At 37.4% G+C, this 18,249-nt stretch overlaps 1 protein-coding gene across 1 annotated transcript in view; it reads right to left on the bottom strand.

Moving 5' to 3' along the window:
* Positions 1-14,471, bottom strand: part of SPEF2 (sperm flagellar 2) — a 194,538-nt gene extending 180,067 nt beyond the window's left edge. Inside the window, exons 1-2 of the mRNA XM_064375924.1 lie at positions 14,280-14,471; positions 1,395-1,497 (exon numbers count right to left, since the gene is read on the bottom strand). Coding sequence (XP_064231994.1) covers positions 1,395-1,497; positions 14,280-14,337 — 161 coding nt within the window. The 5' untranslated portion in view covers positions 14,338-14,471. The remainder of the gene's footprint in view (positions 1-1,394; positions 1,498-14,279) is intronic.
* Positions 14,472-18,249: the final 3,778 nt, after the last annotated feature.

The raw sequence follows: 18,249 nt of genomic DNA, 5'->3' as shown, positions 1-18,249 counted from the left end.
AAAATGTTGGGTCAGAGCCCTGACACAGAGTCTCCAGTGGGGTACTACCTAGTGGAGCTATGGGAAGAGGGCAACTGTCCTCCAGAACCCAGAATTGTAGATCAACCAACAGCTTGCACCATGCAGCTGGAAAAGCCATACATACTCAACACCAGCCTGTGAATGCAGCCAGGAGGGGGCTGTACCCTGCAAAGCCATAGGGGTGGAGTTGCCCAAGGCCACGGGAGCTCATGCCCTGGATGTGAGACATGGAGTCAAAGGAGATGATTCTGGAACTTGAAAGTTTAATGACTGTCCTATTGGGTTTTGATGTCTGTAGAGGGTCCAAGAACCAATACCCCAAGAATACCGAGGGAGGATTGTATCCATCAAATGATAAATAGATAAACAAGGTGTGGCATGGTATAGCCATATAATCAAAATTATTCAGAAAACAAATAGAAAAGAAGAAATACTGATACTTGCTAAGGGTGAACCTTGAAAACATTATCCTAAGTGGAAGAAGCCAGTCACAAAATGTCACAAATCATGTGATTCCATTGATATAAAATGTGTAGAATAGGCAAATTCATAGATATAGAAAGTAGATTAGTGGGTGCCAAAGGCTGGGTGTTTAGATGGTGGTGACAGTTGCGAAGATACTAAATATGTAAATATACTAAAAACCACTGAATTGTATACTTTAAAATGTTGAATTATGATACATGAATTATATTTCAATATAGTCACTAAAAAACTATTATGAATTTGGTATTAGTAGGTAAGTTCTATTTTATATTTTTAAAACACAAATAATAACAATAATTATCCACCCAAGGCACTATATAAGTGTAAAATATGTCCCATTTAGAGATGAGGTCTTGCTGCAACCATTTAACATTCTCTTCTTTGTACCCTTGAGACAATAAAAAATGTATGTGCCAGGAGGAACAATTTCCATATCAATGGTCTGCTTGGGTGTTTGAGGTTTGGAAGGGATTTTATGATTAACGATTCTTTGAAGTTAACTTTAGACTTTCCAAATGCCAAAGAAATTAACTTTACTTTAAAGTAAAGAGTAGGCTAGGTGTGGTGGCACACCTTTAATCCTAACACTTTGGAAGGCTGAGGCAGGAGGATCACTTGAGCCCAGGAGTTCAAGACCAGCCTGGCAATATGGCAAAATCCTGTTTTCAACAAAATTACAAAAATTAGCCAGGCGTGGTGGCATGCACCTGTAGTCCCAGCTATGTGGGAAGCCGAGGCAGGAGGATTGCTTGATTCCAGGAGTTTGAGTTGCAGTGAGTTATGATCACGCTACTGTACTCCCGTCTGGGTAACAGAACAAGACCTTGTCTCCAAACAAACAACAACAACAACAACAACAATAAAAAGTAAGGAACAATCTCACTAACCTGCTTTCCAAAAATTCTGAAAAGTCATCCTGAAGTTCAAACTTGTGTAGAACTTCTCCAATTAGATAGCCACTGGAAAATGCCTTTGCAAATGACTTGGGACCTGAGTTTCAAAACAATGAGATAAAAAACGTGAATACAATGTTGTGCATAGAGATAATAATCTCATTATATATACATATACTAAACACTACACAACTTAACTTGAACTCAAAATGCCATGAATATATTTCTAGAAACATCTTTTAATAACCAAAGGAAAATGGTGACATTTAACAGTAGATATTTTATAAAGATCCTCAAATAAATATAAATCAATAATTGATGAAATACACAATTTTGAAGGAAAAGAAAGACAACTGATAAAAAATTTTTAAAATGCTACCAAGAAAATTTATAAATAACATTAGACCTAAAAACTAGCTTTCAAAATATTTTACAAAATTATACTCTAATATTTTTGTTACCCATACAACCTATGATGACAGCATATTTTGACTAAGCGAGATGCAAGCTAACTTCTTTTAAACAAAGACTTCATTTTAACCTGTAAAACAATGGAAATTTTACTAAAACCATTTGCACCTTCTTGAATAAAACCTCCTGAACATAATCAAACTTCTCCTTCATGGTTCAGAGGGGACACTGTGGTTCAGTTATTGTCCCATGCAATTATGGAGAAATAACCCAGAGGAAAACTGGCTTCGGGGCCAGAGACATCCATGTTGGAATCTTGGCTCTGCCCCTTAAGAGCTGTGTGACGTTGGGCAAGCTGCTTCATCTTCCTGAGTTTCAGCCTCACGTCTAGAACAGAGATAATCACATCTATATCTTATCTCAGAGAGCTATTTAATATTAATAGTTCTCTTTTGCTATTAGTAGTGTTTGAGAATTGCTGGATACCATGCCTGCCACATAGTAGGTACATAATGATAAGTGCAGAAAAAAATTTTTTTAAGTGTTCAATAAAATTTGCTTTCTTTAAAAATGGTCTTAGTTTTGAGTCACTTGTATTTTTCTTATAAGGTAAAAGATACAGAGTTACATGGTATTTAAAGATTACATACAAAATAAATATATATTATCATAGGCCAAAGCCATCATCTCTCAAATTACTTTAAAAACCTCCATAAATCTTCAACATGCGTCCATCAGGTTCCTTTCTTCTTCATGATTTGTAGAAGTGATGCTTGGTTGTGTGAGCTAAGTTGCTCCATAACAGCCACTGCACAGTCTTCACTCCAAAGATTATATCCTATCATAATACTTTTTTGCATACCTGATACCAGGCCACAATTTTATCTAAGACTTTCTTAATATCTGTTCTCAAAACCCTTTATACTCAGAGTAATACCCAAGCCTTAAGTTGAGTCAATACGATAATAAAGGTAGTTTTAAAAGATGTCAATAATTCTCATTGATTCTATTTACTTAGGGTGAGCTCTTGAACTATCTAGAATGAGAATCTATTAATTATGATTACATAATTTTTATTGGCAGTAGAAAAAATAAAAGGTAGAAAACTTTCAGGGGAAGTTGTGCTTTCGTCTATGGATCACTTTAGCAACAAGTGAAAAAATGAAACTTTTATAAGCTCCAGGGAAATGAAAGCTTTCAATCACCTAACCTTGTGTTCAGCTATAGTTCATGTGAGAACAGACACATTGCATGTATTCTTAAAGTCTACAGTCTGGCACCTATTAGTGGATTTTAGCATGATTTTCCACAAACAGACCAGTTTCATCATCATTTTAAAACTATTCAGGGCAGAATGATCTCACTCGAAGCCCATTATACATTCTTTCAGAGTTGATGGTTTGATGCCCTTCCTATCAGTCACATATGTCCTTCCGAAGCTATGTCTTAATGGGAAACACTGAAGCAACTCTTGAGAAAATATACTTAGAGAACAGTATGTCCTAAAGCTTCCAGCAGAGAATTTGAAATTCATGTCATACATGAGCTTTATAACTCAGTTAGATCTGTTGTGCCGCCTGGAATACCTTACAGCACAAGTTAAGCTTCAGCTTCATAATCTAAGCACTGAATTGCTCTGACTTTAACACAGCACGACTTGAATATCATAATGCCTTGTGATGCTACTGAAATGAGGATTGGCTTGATCTTATACTAAATGCCATCTGTTATTTAGCAAGTGTCTTCTGGCTTCATACCTTGGTCTTTAAAGCAACTGAAACCCAAATGGCTCCTTTTGCCTCCAATGGGCAAAAGTGTGCCACCTCCTCCTGTGTCCTCCTTCCCTTGCAGACCCGAAAGCTCTGATTGCAACTACAACTCTGAATGTGCCACCCAGGGTGCTCTAGCTGTGTCTTTCACCTCTTCTGTCTGTTGCTTCCTTCTTTCTGCCTTTTCCCTTCTCTTCTCCCTAGCCTATCCCTATTCTTCTCTTAGTTTTCTAAAGAGCCCTTGGACATAGGCCTATTATTCATCTATGGATGTATCTGTGTCTTTCTATTCCTTGGCCATCAGGGTCTTATCCTAGTTTTTGGCTTATTGCTTTCTGTTCAAGAGCTGTTGCTATGTTACCTTCAGGTAATCTCTTTCCCTTGCTGCCTCCCTCTGGAGTTTGTACTGTGCCTGTTGTTCATGTTGACTGAATGCTGAAAGTCTAGCCCATGAATAACTGGGGAATACGAAATCCCTCTCCTTCATCTTTAATGTGGCTGACAAATGGTCTGCAGCAAACTGTTTTCTACAAAAAGGTCACCAGAAAAATAAAATCATCACCCATTTCCTTTGAAATGGCATGACATATTAATAAGGCAATTATGATATGAATAAAATAGAGGTGTTTATAGTATAAAGGTTAAAGAAGGATGGTAAACACTTATGTACTTCATTGTCAGAGTGATTTATAACAAATAAGCAAGTTCCAAAATATCTGTCTGAAGCTTTTTACAAATAAGACACTTCAGATTTACTGTGTGCCACATCAGCAGAAACTAGAACAATGAGTGAAGAATAGAGCAAATGATAAAAGCAACCAAGGGGAAACTTGGAGAAAAAAATTAAAAGGAAAAGAAAAAATAACACATATAAGAAATTAGACTAAGAAAGCAAAAGCTGAAGAAAAAATGTATACTTTTAGATTAACAGGACTAATAGATTAAAAAGCATAAAATAAGAAAACAGATAAGAAGCCAGAGAGAGAGAGAGAAAGAGTAAGAGAGGACAAGGGTGACAAGGAGAGAAACAGTGAGGAAAAAAGAAAAAACAAGAAAAAGCTTATTTTTCTTCTCTTTGGTTTATCATGTTCTTCCTACAAATGTCACTGAATACTATGACTAATTTCATGACGCCCACCTCTCTAAATTAATTTGCACTAACAACTGAAATTCTGTATGGGGAAAAAGAGGCAGGTTGGCTCCAGAACAAGGAACAATGAAAGAAAATGACAAGTAAATAAACCATGGGAGCCCAGTGACAATCTTCATCCTAAACCCAAAATTATGTACATCTGGGATTAAAATTATTCAGTAGCAATTCAACCCTGCCTCTAATCTTCCAAGCCACATGCCTGGTCCCCATCACTGAAGTTTCCTTTTGCTAATAAATCTTTGATGCGGGTTTCTGTGATGGGTCTATGTTAGACTGGGACAGCAGGCAAAATATCGATGTGCCTCTCCATCAAAATAGGCCTGAGCCAGCTGGAGGAAGCACAGAAAGCCATTCACATTCCACGTGGTAATAAGGACAGCACAGGTTCTAGAGAAAGATTCTCTGTTAGAGAATCTCGTGGCTCATTTATAAGCTGCTTCACCTTGGGCAACTATGTAGCCACAGTTTCTCATCTGTAAAAATGAGAGAATGATGGGCTCTATCTTGTAAGAGTAGTTTTGAGAATTAAATATTGTATGTAAAATGCTTAGTATACTGCCTGGTCCACAGTAAAAGCTCAGTGACTATTTTTATTGTTATTATTACTGTCTTCTAATTTAAGAAAACAGGTCTTATTAATTACACAAACTGCAAATAACAGATCCTTAGTGATTATAGTACAAACATTCTTGTTTAAAAGACAATTCAGTACTCAAAAAGCAAACATTTGGCAATCCCTGAAATTCATATACAGGCCCACTCTTTAGGCCAGATAGGCTATGTAACTCCCCGACTGATCTGGGGAAGCACGTGTACATAAACACAGTCTATTTCTACAGCAAAATGTTCAGTCACATTCAGTGAAATGAGTAAGGACTAAACAGCCTCATAGCATTTCTGGTCAGGTTTTGCTGCCAAATGAATAATGCAAAAAGTTACAGTTTTTAGCGATTTTTGGATTTTAGACTTTTTTAGGTAAGGGACTGCAGACTCATATCATTTTATACTCAGTGGCCTTTATTCCTCCTTTATAGAGTAAGAAAGATCCAGCCTGATAGATAGCCTGCACTATCAACTATATTTAAAAAACCAAGCAAATTTACTTTCATTTGAGATTAAAAAACAAAAACAAAACAAAATCCTGCTGAAGGCTTGGAACTGGCATGGCCCTATCAGGCCATGGTGTTCCTAGAAACTGGCTGGGTGCTCACAGCTAGGCCTTGGCATTGTCCTGCTAAACTTAACCAATTTCACAGCACACCAACATCAGACTCTGTGATCCTGATGGATCAAAACGAAAACAAAATCCCCTGTAATCATGTCTTAGCTCAAACCAAAACAAGAATATTGTCCAACACAAAAATAACCAAATATGTCCCTGTTCTGGCTAATAAGAATAATTTTTGCTTCTCTACTAATTTTAGCTTTGCTTTGATCATTTTTATCACCTTCTAAATAAGATTTATTAAGATAGCCAAATCATAAAATTGTCTATGCTTCTGGAGAGGATTTAATTCACAAGAAAGCACCACTTCCTGGAACCATCCTCAAAAACACCTAACACAAGCCCAAGTCATTTCTAGCACCTTCTTACTGAGATGTCCTGCAGTCCCCATGGTATGTGTTCTCTCTTGTTACAACAAGTCTATAAATCCAGCTTTGTTCAACTACAGATGTGTCCTGTGATCTTTGGCAGGGCACACTGATGTTTTCTTTCCTTTGGTAAAAGAATAGGATGGTCAGTCTTCACAATTTTACCCTTTGAAGGCTGTATCATAATTCTTGAGATTTACTATCTGAAACTAAATCTCAACTGCAATATTAAAACCCTCTTTAATTGTGAAAATACTGAGCATACATCTTTTCTTGGAATTCCATTTCTTAAAATTTTTGCTTTGAATTACACAATGGCCTTCTGCTACTAGATCTGCTGTATTAATTTTTAGTCAATGAAAGCCAAGTTTTAATCAAGAAAAATGCTGTAAGGATGGCCAGGAAATATCAAAAGCTGTTGCTTTACGTCAGAAGCAATATATTTTCTAACCACTCTGAGAGCTTAAGTATGAGAAAATATGTAAGGTTTAGACTCAGTTTGAAGAAGACTAGAAGTAAAAGGCCCAGAATCTACTACTAACTTGCTACTACCTAGCTGCATAATCCTAAATAATGCTCTTAACACATCTAATTAGATTTCCTTGTCTGCTAAAGAAGAATTAAATGATGTCCAAGATTATTTTTCAGATCTAAAGTTATATAATTCCATAATGTGGTAAGGTTACCAGAATACATTACAAACTCTTGCATAAAAATAAATATTCAATGAGATTTTTGATATCTCCATCTTTTCTTAAAATAAAATATGATCCTTCTGAAAATGTCAGGACAAAAGACTAAATAAACAAAGTGTCATTAATGCATGAGAGGATGCTCCTAAAATTTGGAACAAGAAGTAGAAAATATCACTCTCCAAATCAAATGCTACTAAGATTTAATATAAAAGGACAAGATTAATCATCTATGGAAACTCACTTGGAAAAAAACCCAATTAACAAGGAGCATTGATTATCTCCTAAAACTCACAAAAATTTACTTGTTTAATTTTTTTACATATCATGTAAGCAATGATCTTGGGATATATTAATTAATCTTATTTAAAATAAGAATATACCATAACAATAGAATAATTCACAACTTTTGTAATTTCAGAAGCTTTTGGTAGTAGAAGTAACATTGGAAAATATTATTGAACAACGTGGCTTCCCGAAATACTGTAGGACAGAGGGGCAGGAATTCTGACTCTAATCTAATCTAATTCACCTTTCACTGCTATCTAGATGAAATATCTCTAGATCAGAAAAGTAAAACACAGCACATATTAGCTTTGACTGCCTCTCCAACAACTGTACCATTATTTAGCCTCACATGCTTGGCATTGTCATCTTGTTTCTTAGTCCAAACAAGCAACTATGGACTGAGTCACTTCTAAACAAACTAATTCATCCACCTTTGTCACTTAGCCATCTAGGAATTAGTTTATGCCCTATGATATTATAACATGCCTAGATGGTTGAATTATTATATTTCTTGTGACTTCAAATTAAAAATAATCCTCATAAAAAGAGTTCAAATGAATATATTTGAGAGAGTTACTTAAACATATATATTCAGGCCTACATTTAAAACTTTAATGTACAATATAGGACCTAAAAGCATAAGTTCAAACTCTAGCTTTACGACCTACTAGCTATGTGACCTTGAACAAATTACCAAGCCCTGTTATCCTCCTTACTCATCTGAACATCCAGGGCAATACCTCTTAGGGTTGTTTTTATGATTAAATAAGAAAATTTATGTAAAGGGCTTAAAAAGAGTATGGTATATGTATATAACTGCTCAATAAGGGATAACTTTCATTATTTATTCATCTTTCATTTGTAAACTTCATTTGAACTCCATATAACTTTTCCACAAGCTCCCACAATACTTTATTATAATATTCTTATGACATTCCAACTAAAGTATTAAACTTCCTTTTCTCCTATTTTGTCATGTGACATTTGGCTTCTTTTGATTTTTCGTCTTTAATGCTATATTGAATTTTCCCTTCAAATTACAAAGGCAATATATGCAACAAGCAAGATAACAGAAATGTATAAAGAAAAGCTACCAATCTCTCATTCCCCAGGGTAATCCCTATAACACACTTGTTTATATCCTTCCACACTTTCATCTATGCATATACAAACCATAATATGAAGACTCACATGTACAATAGTCCACTGTTTGTCTTTCCACACTTTTCTTCATGCTCATATAAATGTCCATATTCATATGTGTGTGTTTCATAATTGGTACAAATATATTATTATACTAGTCACAATAAGTGCTAACTTTTGGTTTTTACTTAACAAAAATACATAAGTAACCTTTAGAACAAAAGTTATAGCAACTAATTCATTCTTTGTAATAACTGCATAACAATTCATAGCATGAATAAAGTATCATTGATCTAAGCATTACACTTTTGAAGGATACTCAGATTGTTTCCCATTTTTATTTTTGTCCCTGTAATTCATGGAGTAATAAACATCTTTGTTCAAATATTTTTATATATTGGTGCTTTTATTTTTATTTGATAGATGCTGAAAAGTAAGACTTAGCATTTATATCCCAAGTGCTGTTCTAAATGCTTTAAATTTATATCCCATTTAATCTTGATACAACCAGATGAAGTATCATTATTACTGCTCTTTTTAAGTATGATGAAATTTAGGTAAATAACTTGTCCAAAAGATTTCAAAGCAGTCTAGCCACCAAGTTCTTGCTCTTTATACTTCCCTTACACAGAAATTGCCTGATTACTTTCCCCAGAGGTTGCAACCACTTACAATCCTTCCATGATAGATTCTATAAATCATCCAAAGCCTTCCATTGTGCACCACAGAACAGTTTATCTAATGATAAGACAGCAGCAGGAAATGTGCTTCCTTGAATGCACAAATCCTAGCTTATTGGCTTACAAACACAGTTAAGTGTGTTCCCTATAGTCCAAGGGCCTTTTACAATGTGGAATCTGGTTACCTCCTTGAGGACTGTCTCTCTCAATCTCTCTCTTATAGTAGTAGAGATTAAAAAATAAATACATAGCTCTCCTTGAAGAGGTCCTTTACATCCTTTGTTAGTTGCATTCCTAGGTATATTTTTCTCTTTGTAGCAATTGTGAATGGCAGTTCATTCTTGATTTGGCTCTCTTTAAGACTGTTATTGGTGTATAGGAATGCTTGTGATTTCTGCACATTGATTTTGTATCCTGAGACTGCTGAACCTGAGACTGCTGAAGTTGCTTATCAGTTTAAGGAGATTTTGGGCTGAGATGATGGGGTCTTGTAAATATACAATCACGTCATCTGCAAATAGAGATACTTTGACTTCCTTCTTTCCTAATTGAATACCCTTTATTTCTTTTTCTTGCCTGATTGGTCTGACTAAAACTTCCAATACTATACTGAATAGGAGTGGTGAGAGAGGACATCCTTGTCTAGTGCCAGATTTCAAAGGGAATGCTTCTAGTTTTTGCCCATTCAGTATGATATTGGCTGTGGGTTTGTTGTAAACAGCCTTTATTATTTTAAGATACGTTCTGTCAATACCTAGTTTATTGAGAGTTTTTAGCATAAAGCATTGTTGAATTTTGTCGAAGGCCTTCTCTGCATCTGTTGAGATAATCATGTGGTTTTTGTCTTTGGTTCTGTTTATGTGGTGAATTACGTTTATAGACGTGCGTATGTTGAACCAGCCTTGCTTCCCTGGGATGAAGCCTACTTGATAGTGATAGATAAGCTTTTTGATGTGCTGTTGCAATCAGTTTGCCGTATTTTATTGAAAATTTTTGCATCTATGTTCATCACGGATATTGGCCTGAAGTTTTCTTTTTTTGTTGAGTCTCTGCCGGGTTTTGGTATCAGGATGATGTTGGTCTCATAAAACGATTTGGGAAGGATTCTCTCTTTGTATATTGTTTGGAATAGTTTCAGAAAGAGTGGTACCAGCTCCTCTTTGTATGTCTGGTAGAATTTGGCTGTGAACCCATCTGGACCTGGGCATTTTTTGATTGGTAGGCTATTAATTGCTGCCTCAACAGCCCTTGTCATTGGTCTATTCAGGGTTTCGATGTCTTCCTGGTTTAGGCTCGGGAGGGTGCAAGTGTCCAGGAATGTATCCATTTCTTCCAGGTTTACTGGTTTATGTGCATAGAGTTGTTTGTAGTAAACTCTGATGGTAGTTTGTATTTCTGTGGAATCGGTGGTGATATCCCCTTTATCATTTTCCATTGCATCTATTTGATTCTTCTCTTTTCTTTTTTATTAATCTGGCTAGCGGTCTATAAACTACTGCTCAAGGAAATAAGAGTGGACACAAATAGATGGAAAAACATTCCATGCTCACGGTTAGGAAGAATCAATATTGTGAAAATGGCCATACTGCCCAAAGTAATTTATATATTCAATGCTATCCCCATCAAGCTACCTATGACCCTCTTCACAGAACTGGAAAAAACCACCTTAAACTTCATATGGAATCAAAAGAGAGCCTGCATAGCCAAGACAATTCTAAGCAAAAGGAAAAAAGCTGGAGGCATCATGCTACCTGACTTCAAACTATACTACAAGGCTACAGTAATCAAAACAGCATGGTACTAGTACCAAAACAGAGATATAGAACAAAAGAAGAGAATAGAGACCTTGGAGGCAATGCCACACATCTACAACCATTAGATCTTTGACAAACCTGACAAAAACAAGCAGTGGGGAAAGGATTCCCTGTTTAATAAATGGTGTTGGGAAAACTGGCTAGCCATGTGCAGAAAGCAGAAACTGCACCCCTTCCTGATACCTTACACTAAAATTAACTTTAAATGGATTAAAGACTTAAACATAAGACCTAACACCATAAAAACCCTAGAAGAAAACCTAGGCAAAACCATTCAGGACACAATAGTCAAGGACTTCATGACTAAAACACCAAAAGCACTGGCAACAAAAGCCAAAATAGACAATTGGGATCTAATTATATTCCAGAGCTTCTGCACAGCAAAAGAAACAATGAACTGGCAACCAAAAGAATGGGAAAAAATTATTGCAATCTACCTATCTGACAAAGGGCTAATATCCGGAATCTACAAAGAACTTAAACAGATTTACAAGAAAAAAACAACCCCATTCAAAAGTGAGTGATGGATATGAACAGACACTTTTCAAAAAAGACACATATGAGGCCAAGAAACATGAAAAAATGCTCATCATCACTGGTCATTAGAGAAATGCAAATCAAAACCACATTGAGAAAACCACATGGAGAAAAAGGAATACTTTCACACTATTGGTGGGAGTGTAAATTAGTTCAACCATTGTGGAAGACAGTGTGGCAATTCCTCAAGGATCTAGAAATAGAAATTCCATTTGACCCAGGAATCCCATTACTGGGTATATATCCAAAGGATTATAAATCGTTCTATTATAAAGACACATGCACACATATGTTCATGGCGGCACTGTTTACAATAGCAAAGACCTGGAACCAACCCAAATGCCCATCAATGATTGATAGACTGGACAAGGAAAATGTGGCACATATACACCATGGAATACTATGCGGCCATAAAAAACAATGAGTTTGTGTCTTTTGTAGGGACATGAATGAATCTGGAAACCATCATTCTCAGCAAACTGACGCGAGAACAGAAAATCAAACACCGCATGTTCTCACTCATAGGCGTGTGTTGAACAATAAGAACACATGGACACACGGAGGGGAGCATCACACACTGGGGTTTGTTGGGGGGGATTATGGATTATGGTAGGGACAGCGGAGGGGGGAGGTTGGGGAGGCATAACATGGGGAGAAATGCCAGATAAAGGTGACGGGGGAATGGATGCAGCAAACTACATTGCCGTGTATGTATATATGCAACAATCCTGAATGTTCTGCACATGTACCCCAGAACCTAAAGTGCAATAAAATATATACTTATAAAAATTTTTTAAAGTAATAAATAAATAAATAGGTATTGCTAGTGAATGGAAAGCAGAATACTGCGTTAGAACTGGGTGTCTCTGCTGGCTTCCAGAGCTACGCTTCAGGAAAGCAGTTGCCAGGAATTTTCCATTCACAGCCTAAATGTTGTTACAATTTTTAATTGGTCTTCAGTCTTTTAATGTTTACAGAATGAAAACCAAAATTCCCAAAACTGACTACAATTATAATGGTATCTACTGTTTTTATGTATTTTTATTAATTTCATTTATTTATCCTAAAAGTATTTTAAAATGTTGCAATACAGTCCTGGAGACTTCAGCAAAGAGTGTGATGTTTTGTTTGTTTGTTTGTTTTGAGAGTCTCGCTGTGTCGCCCAGGCTGGAGTGCAATGGCACTATCTCAGCTCACTGCAACCTCTGTCTCCTGGGTTCAAGTGATTCTCCTGCCTCAGTCTCCCAAGTAGCTGGGTCTACAGGCACGCACCACCATGCCTGGCTGATTTTTGTATTTTTAGTAGAGATGGTGTTTCGCTATGTTGGCCAGGCTGGTCTTAAACTCCTGACCTCGTAGTCTGCCTGCCTTAGCCTCCCAAAGGGCTGGGATTACAGGTTCGAGTCCCCATGCCTGGCCCAGGTGTGGTTTTTACTAATAAAATAAATGAACTCAATTAAACTAAGTAATATGTAACCGCTTTTCCTTTAGAAGAGTACAACTTAAGGGCATGATACTGCATTTTGGCTCCTATGGTGATACAGGAGTAAGAAATTATAAATGCTAAATATTGTCCTCAGCCCATCATATTTTAGCAAATAAACAGTTGGAGACACAACGGGATAATCATAGAATCCTAGGAAAAAATTTCTTGCAGTTCATAGGGAGTGTGTAGGTAGAGATTTGACAAAGACTCTGAGGTTTATGTCTCAAGAAATGTAACAGGAGAGGCTCCGTGTTAAAAATCCTCATGCTGATAATATTAATAACTGCTTTGCAGCCACAGAAACACTACCGATCTAGCAATTTCTGTGGATAACTTAAGGATGAGCTGGCACCACTGCCTCTCTGGTAGCAAGCTCGTGTTAAGCAAGAGTTCTTCTGGGGAAACTGACTGAAATGACTTACCCTGAAAACCTCTTGCCTTAAGCAAAAAAAAAAAAAAAAAAAAAAAAATACCCACTGAAAAATGATCTCTCACTGAAGAAATAACGGAAAGAGGTTCAGATGGGGTGCAGTCCTGTGCTGGAATTACTGGGCAGTCAAGGAAGCTGCCAGCATGTAAAATTGCCTCTGTGGTTGTCAGACTTGGAAACTTTGGGTAGCAACTGCATGGTTAGGATAAAATTAGGTTGGTGAATAAGGTCAGCTTTCGGCAAGAGCCAACAGTGACCTGAAATAACTAAAGTTTGTGATTTGGGGCTTAAAATTTACTAACATTTATCAACGTTAACATATTCCACATTAACTTATTTTACACCCACCCTCCCCTGCTGGTCAGTTAAGTATGGAAAGTATTATTAGGTCCGTTTTATAGAAGAAGAAACACATTCAGAGAAGGTATTGTAACTTGTCCAGGGGCTTCATATTTCATCTACTAGGCAGCACACCATGCTTCTGCTTCTGGTAGTGTGAAGGAGGCACTTCAGGGTCAGACTACAAAGTCCGGCAAAGTTCCGTCTCCATGGAAGCAAAGGAGAGCTCCCTAAACCCACTGATAGCCTAGAACCACATCACAAGTCGGAATGCCTGCGGGTTGGGCCCACTAGGTTAACTCGAGAGCGGCAGAGTGGAGATGTGACAAAGCCTTGCTCTGGCTGGGGTGAGCTGTAGGGAGTTGGCGGGACGGACCCGGGGCACTGACGAGCAGAGTTGCTCACTGTTGGGTGCTGCCGGCTCCACAGGCGCCCCGCCCTGCGCAGCTCGCGGCCCGCCCGCCACCTTCCCTGAGTGCGCTGCGCTGCGGGATCCGCGCCTCGCTAGCCCCTCAGTCGCTCGCCCTTGGCCGTGGTCACTCACTCACGGTCCGGGACACCTTCAGCTCCTTGTTGAGCCACTGGCACAGGATCTCCGACATGGTTCAGCCGGTGCCTCAGACCGCAGGCGAGTGCTAGAAACTCGCCAGGAACCAAGCCCGCCAGGCCGCGTCCTCCTGTTGCCAAGGGCAACCCGTTGCTAAGGAAGCGTATCCGGGCTGGAACTAGACGAAAGGCCTAGGGAAGAGGGGACGCCAGGGTTCAGCCATAGAGGACAGAAAATCGTGGTCCGCCACCTGCTGGCAGGTACGACCTAAGCCAGTGCAGGAGGAGGCAGTGGGGGCCTGTGAGAGAAGTTAGGGAGCAGTGCGTGTGGGGAGGGGCGAGGCGGGAACACTTAGGGATCCAGCAGGGGCTTCTTAGATGAGCAGAAAGAAAAACGAGACTCTCCGCAGGGCACCGTGGCTCAGGCCAGCCAATAATTCTACCACTTTGGGGAAGGGATGGCGCTCACTTGAGCCTGGGAGTTCAAGACCAGCCTGGGCAAGGTAGCAGAAACCTTTTTTTTTTTTTCTATAAGAAATTAGGCGGGCATGGTGGCGTGCACCTGTGGTCCCAGCTGCTCAAGATGCTGACGTGGAAGTATCAACCCAGGTGGCAGAGGTTACAGTGAGCCACCTGGGTTGATCCTTCTGTTGAGTCTCATTCTGTTGCCCAAGCTGGAGTGCAGTGGCCGAGATCGAGCCACTGCACTCCAGCTTGGGCAACAGAATGAGACTCTGTCTCAAGAAAGAAGAAGAAAGAACAAGAAGGAGAAGGAAAGGGAGAGGAGGAGAGGAGGAGGAGAAGAAGAAAGAGAAGAAGGAGAGATCAAAGAAGAGGAAGAAGAAGAAGGATATTGGGATATCCATCACCTTAAGTATTTATCATTTATATACGTTGGTAACGTTTCAAATCTTTTTTTCTAGCTATTTTGAAATATACAATATATCGTTGCTAACTCTAGTGAGCCCAGTTGCTGGCTAATATTAGACCCTATTTCTTCCATCTAACTATAAGTTTGTACCCATTCACCAACCTCTCTTCATTTCCCCTTTCCACCCTCACATCATTTTCCAGCCTCTGGTGCTCATAATTTTGTTCTCTGTCTCCAAGAGATCACAAGTTTTTTAGCTACCACATATGAGTAGTTTTTAGTACCACATTATCAATTTGTCTTTCTGTTGCCTGGCCTATTTCCCTGAACATAATGGCCTCCAGTTCCATCCATGTTGCTGCAAATTACCTGTTTTCATTCTTTTCTATGAACAAATGGTAGTCCATTATGTATATATACCACACTTTATTTGTCCATTTGTTCGTTGATGGACGCAGGTTGATTCCATATCGTGGCTATTGTGAATAGTGCTGTCATAAACATGTGAGTGCAGGTATCCCTTTGATACACTGATTTCTTTTCCTTTGGATAGATATCCTGTAGTGAGACTGCTGGATTTTATGATAGTTTTTTTTTTTTTGAGAAATCTCCATACTGCTTTCCATAGTGGTTGTACTAATTTACGTCCCCACCAACAGTGTGAGTTCCCATTTCTCCACATCTTCTCCAGCATCTGTGATTTTTTTTTTTTTTTGGTCTTTTTAATAATAACCATTCTAACTGGAGTAAGATGATACTTTATTGCAGTTTTGATATGCATTTGATGATTAGTGATGATGAATTTTTTTCATATACCTGTTGGCCATTTGTACCTCTTCTTTTGAGAGATATCTATTCATGTCCTCTGCATATTTTTAATGGGATTTTTTTTTTAGTGTTGAGTTGTTTGGGTTTCTTCTATATTGCGGCTATTAGTCCTTTGTCAGATAAATAGTTTGCAAATATTTTCTTCCATTCAATGGTTTGTTTCTTTACTCTGTTGATTGTTTCATGTATTGTACAGAAGTTTTTAGTTTAATATACCCTGGTTGTCTATTTTTGTTTTAGTTGTCAGTGCTTTTGAAGTCTTATCCATAAAATCTTTGCCTAGACCAATGTCCTTAAGTGTTTTCCCTATGTTTTCTTCTAGTAGTTTTATAATTTAAGGTCTAACATTTAGGTCTTTAATCCGTCTTGAGTTGATTTTTGTATGTGGTGAGAAATATTGTTCAGCTTTATTCTTCTGCATATGGATAGCCAATTTATCCAGCACGATTTATTGAAGAAGTTGTTCTTTCAACGTAGTTCTTGATGCCTCTGTTGAAAATCAGTTGCCCGTAAATATGTAGATTCATTTCTGGGTTCTCTATTACGTTCCATTGGTCTATATGTCTATTTTTATACCACTACCAAGTTGTTTTGATTATATAGCCTTGTAATATAATTTGAAGTCAGATATTGTGCTGTTTCCAGCTTATGCTGTATTAATTACTATAGCCTTATAATATAATTTGAGGTCAGATACTGTGTTATTTCTAGCTTTGTTCTTTATGCTCAGGATTGCTTTGGCTATATGGGCTCTTTATTGGTTCCATATGAATTTTAGGATTGTTTTTTCTATTTTTGTGAAAAATGATATTGGTATTTTTATAGAAATTGAATTGAATCTATAGATTGTCATAGACAATATGATCATTTTGATGATATTAATTCTTCCAATTCATGAACATGGGATGTCATTCCATTTGTTTGTGTCCTCTTCAATTTCTGTCATCGGCGTTTTGTAATTTTCCTTGTAGGGTCTTTCACTGCCTTGGTTAAATTTATTCCTAGGTATATATTTTTATCATACTAATTGTAAATGAAATTGCTTTATTTATTTGTTTATTCATTCATTGGAAGAAATGAGTTCTCACTATTTTGCACAGGCTAGTCTCAAACTCCTGGGCTTAAGCAATCCTCTGCCTTAGCCTCCTAAAGCCCTGGGACTACAGGTTTGAGCCACTGCACCTGGCCTTGATTTATTTTTCAGCAATTTCAGTATTAGTGTATAGAAATGCTACTAATTTTTTCATGTTGGTTTTGTATCCTGATACTTTGTTGAATTTGTTTATCAGCTCCAAGAGCCATTTGGTGGAGTTTTTAAATGTTTCTAATATAAGATTATGTCATTTGCAAAAAGGGACAATCTTACAATTTAAGTATGTTTTCTTTCTTTATCTTGCCTGCTTTATTTGGCTAGGACTTTCAGTACTCTCTGAATAACAATAGTCAAAGTGGGCAGCCTTGTCTTGTTCCAGTTTTTAGAGAAAAGGCTTTCAACTTTCCCCCATTTAATATGTTAGCCGTGGGCTTATCATATATAGTCTTTATTATTTTGAGGTATGTTTTTCCTATGCCTAGTTTGTTGAGAGTTTTTATCATGATGGAATGTTGAATTTTATTAAATGCTTTTTCTGCCTCTATTGAGATCATCATGTGGTTTTTGTCCTTCATTCTGTTGGTGTGATGTATAGCTTTTATTGATGTGTGTATGTCAAACCATCCTTACATCCCTGGTATAAATCCCCTTTGATCATCATGTATTATCTTTTTGATGTGCTATTGAATTCAGTTTGCTAGTATTTTGTTAAGGATTCTTGCATCTATATTCATCAAGGATATTAGCCTGTCGTTTTCTATTTGGGTTGCATTCTTATCTATTTTTGGCATCAGGGTAATGCTGGCCTTAAAGAATGCGTCAGGGAGAATTCACTCCTCCTCAATTCTTTTAAGAATATTTTGAGGAAGATTGGTATTAGTTCTTTATACGTTTGGTAGTATTCAGCAGTGAATCCATCTGGTCTTGTGCTTTTGTTTGTTGGAATGATTTTTATTACTGATTCATTCTCTCTAGTTGTTATTGGTCTGTTCAGGTATTATATTTTTTCCTGATTCAATCTTGCTAGGTTGGGTGTTTCCAGGAATGTATCCATTTCCCCTGGGTTTTCCATTATATAGTTGTATATAATAATCTCTGATAATATTTTATCCATCTGTGATATCAATTGTAATATCTCCATTTTCATTTTCTGATTTTATTTGGGTCTTCTCTCTC

Source organism: Aotus nancymaae, unplaced genomic scaffold (assembly GCF_030222135.1).
Source record: "Aotus nancymaae isolate 86718 unplaced genomic scaffold, 86718_ANA_hifiasm-v0.15.2.pri h1tg000014l, whole genome shotgun sequence".
Classification (NCBI taxonomy): Eukaryota; Metazoa; Chordata; class Mammalia; order Primates; family Aotidae; genus Aotus; species Aotus nancymaae.
This window is presented reverse-complemented; position numbering and strand designations above follow the sequence as displayed.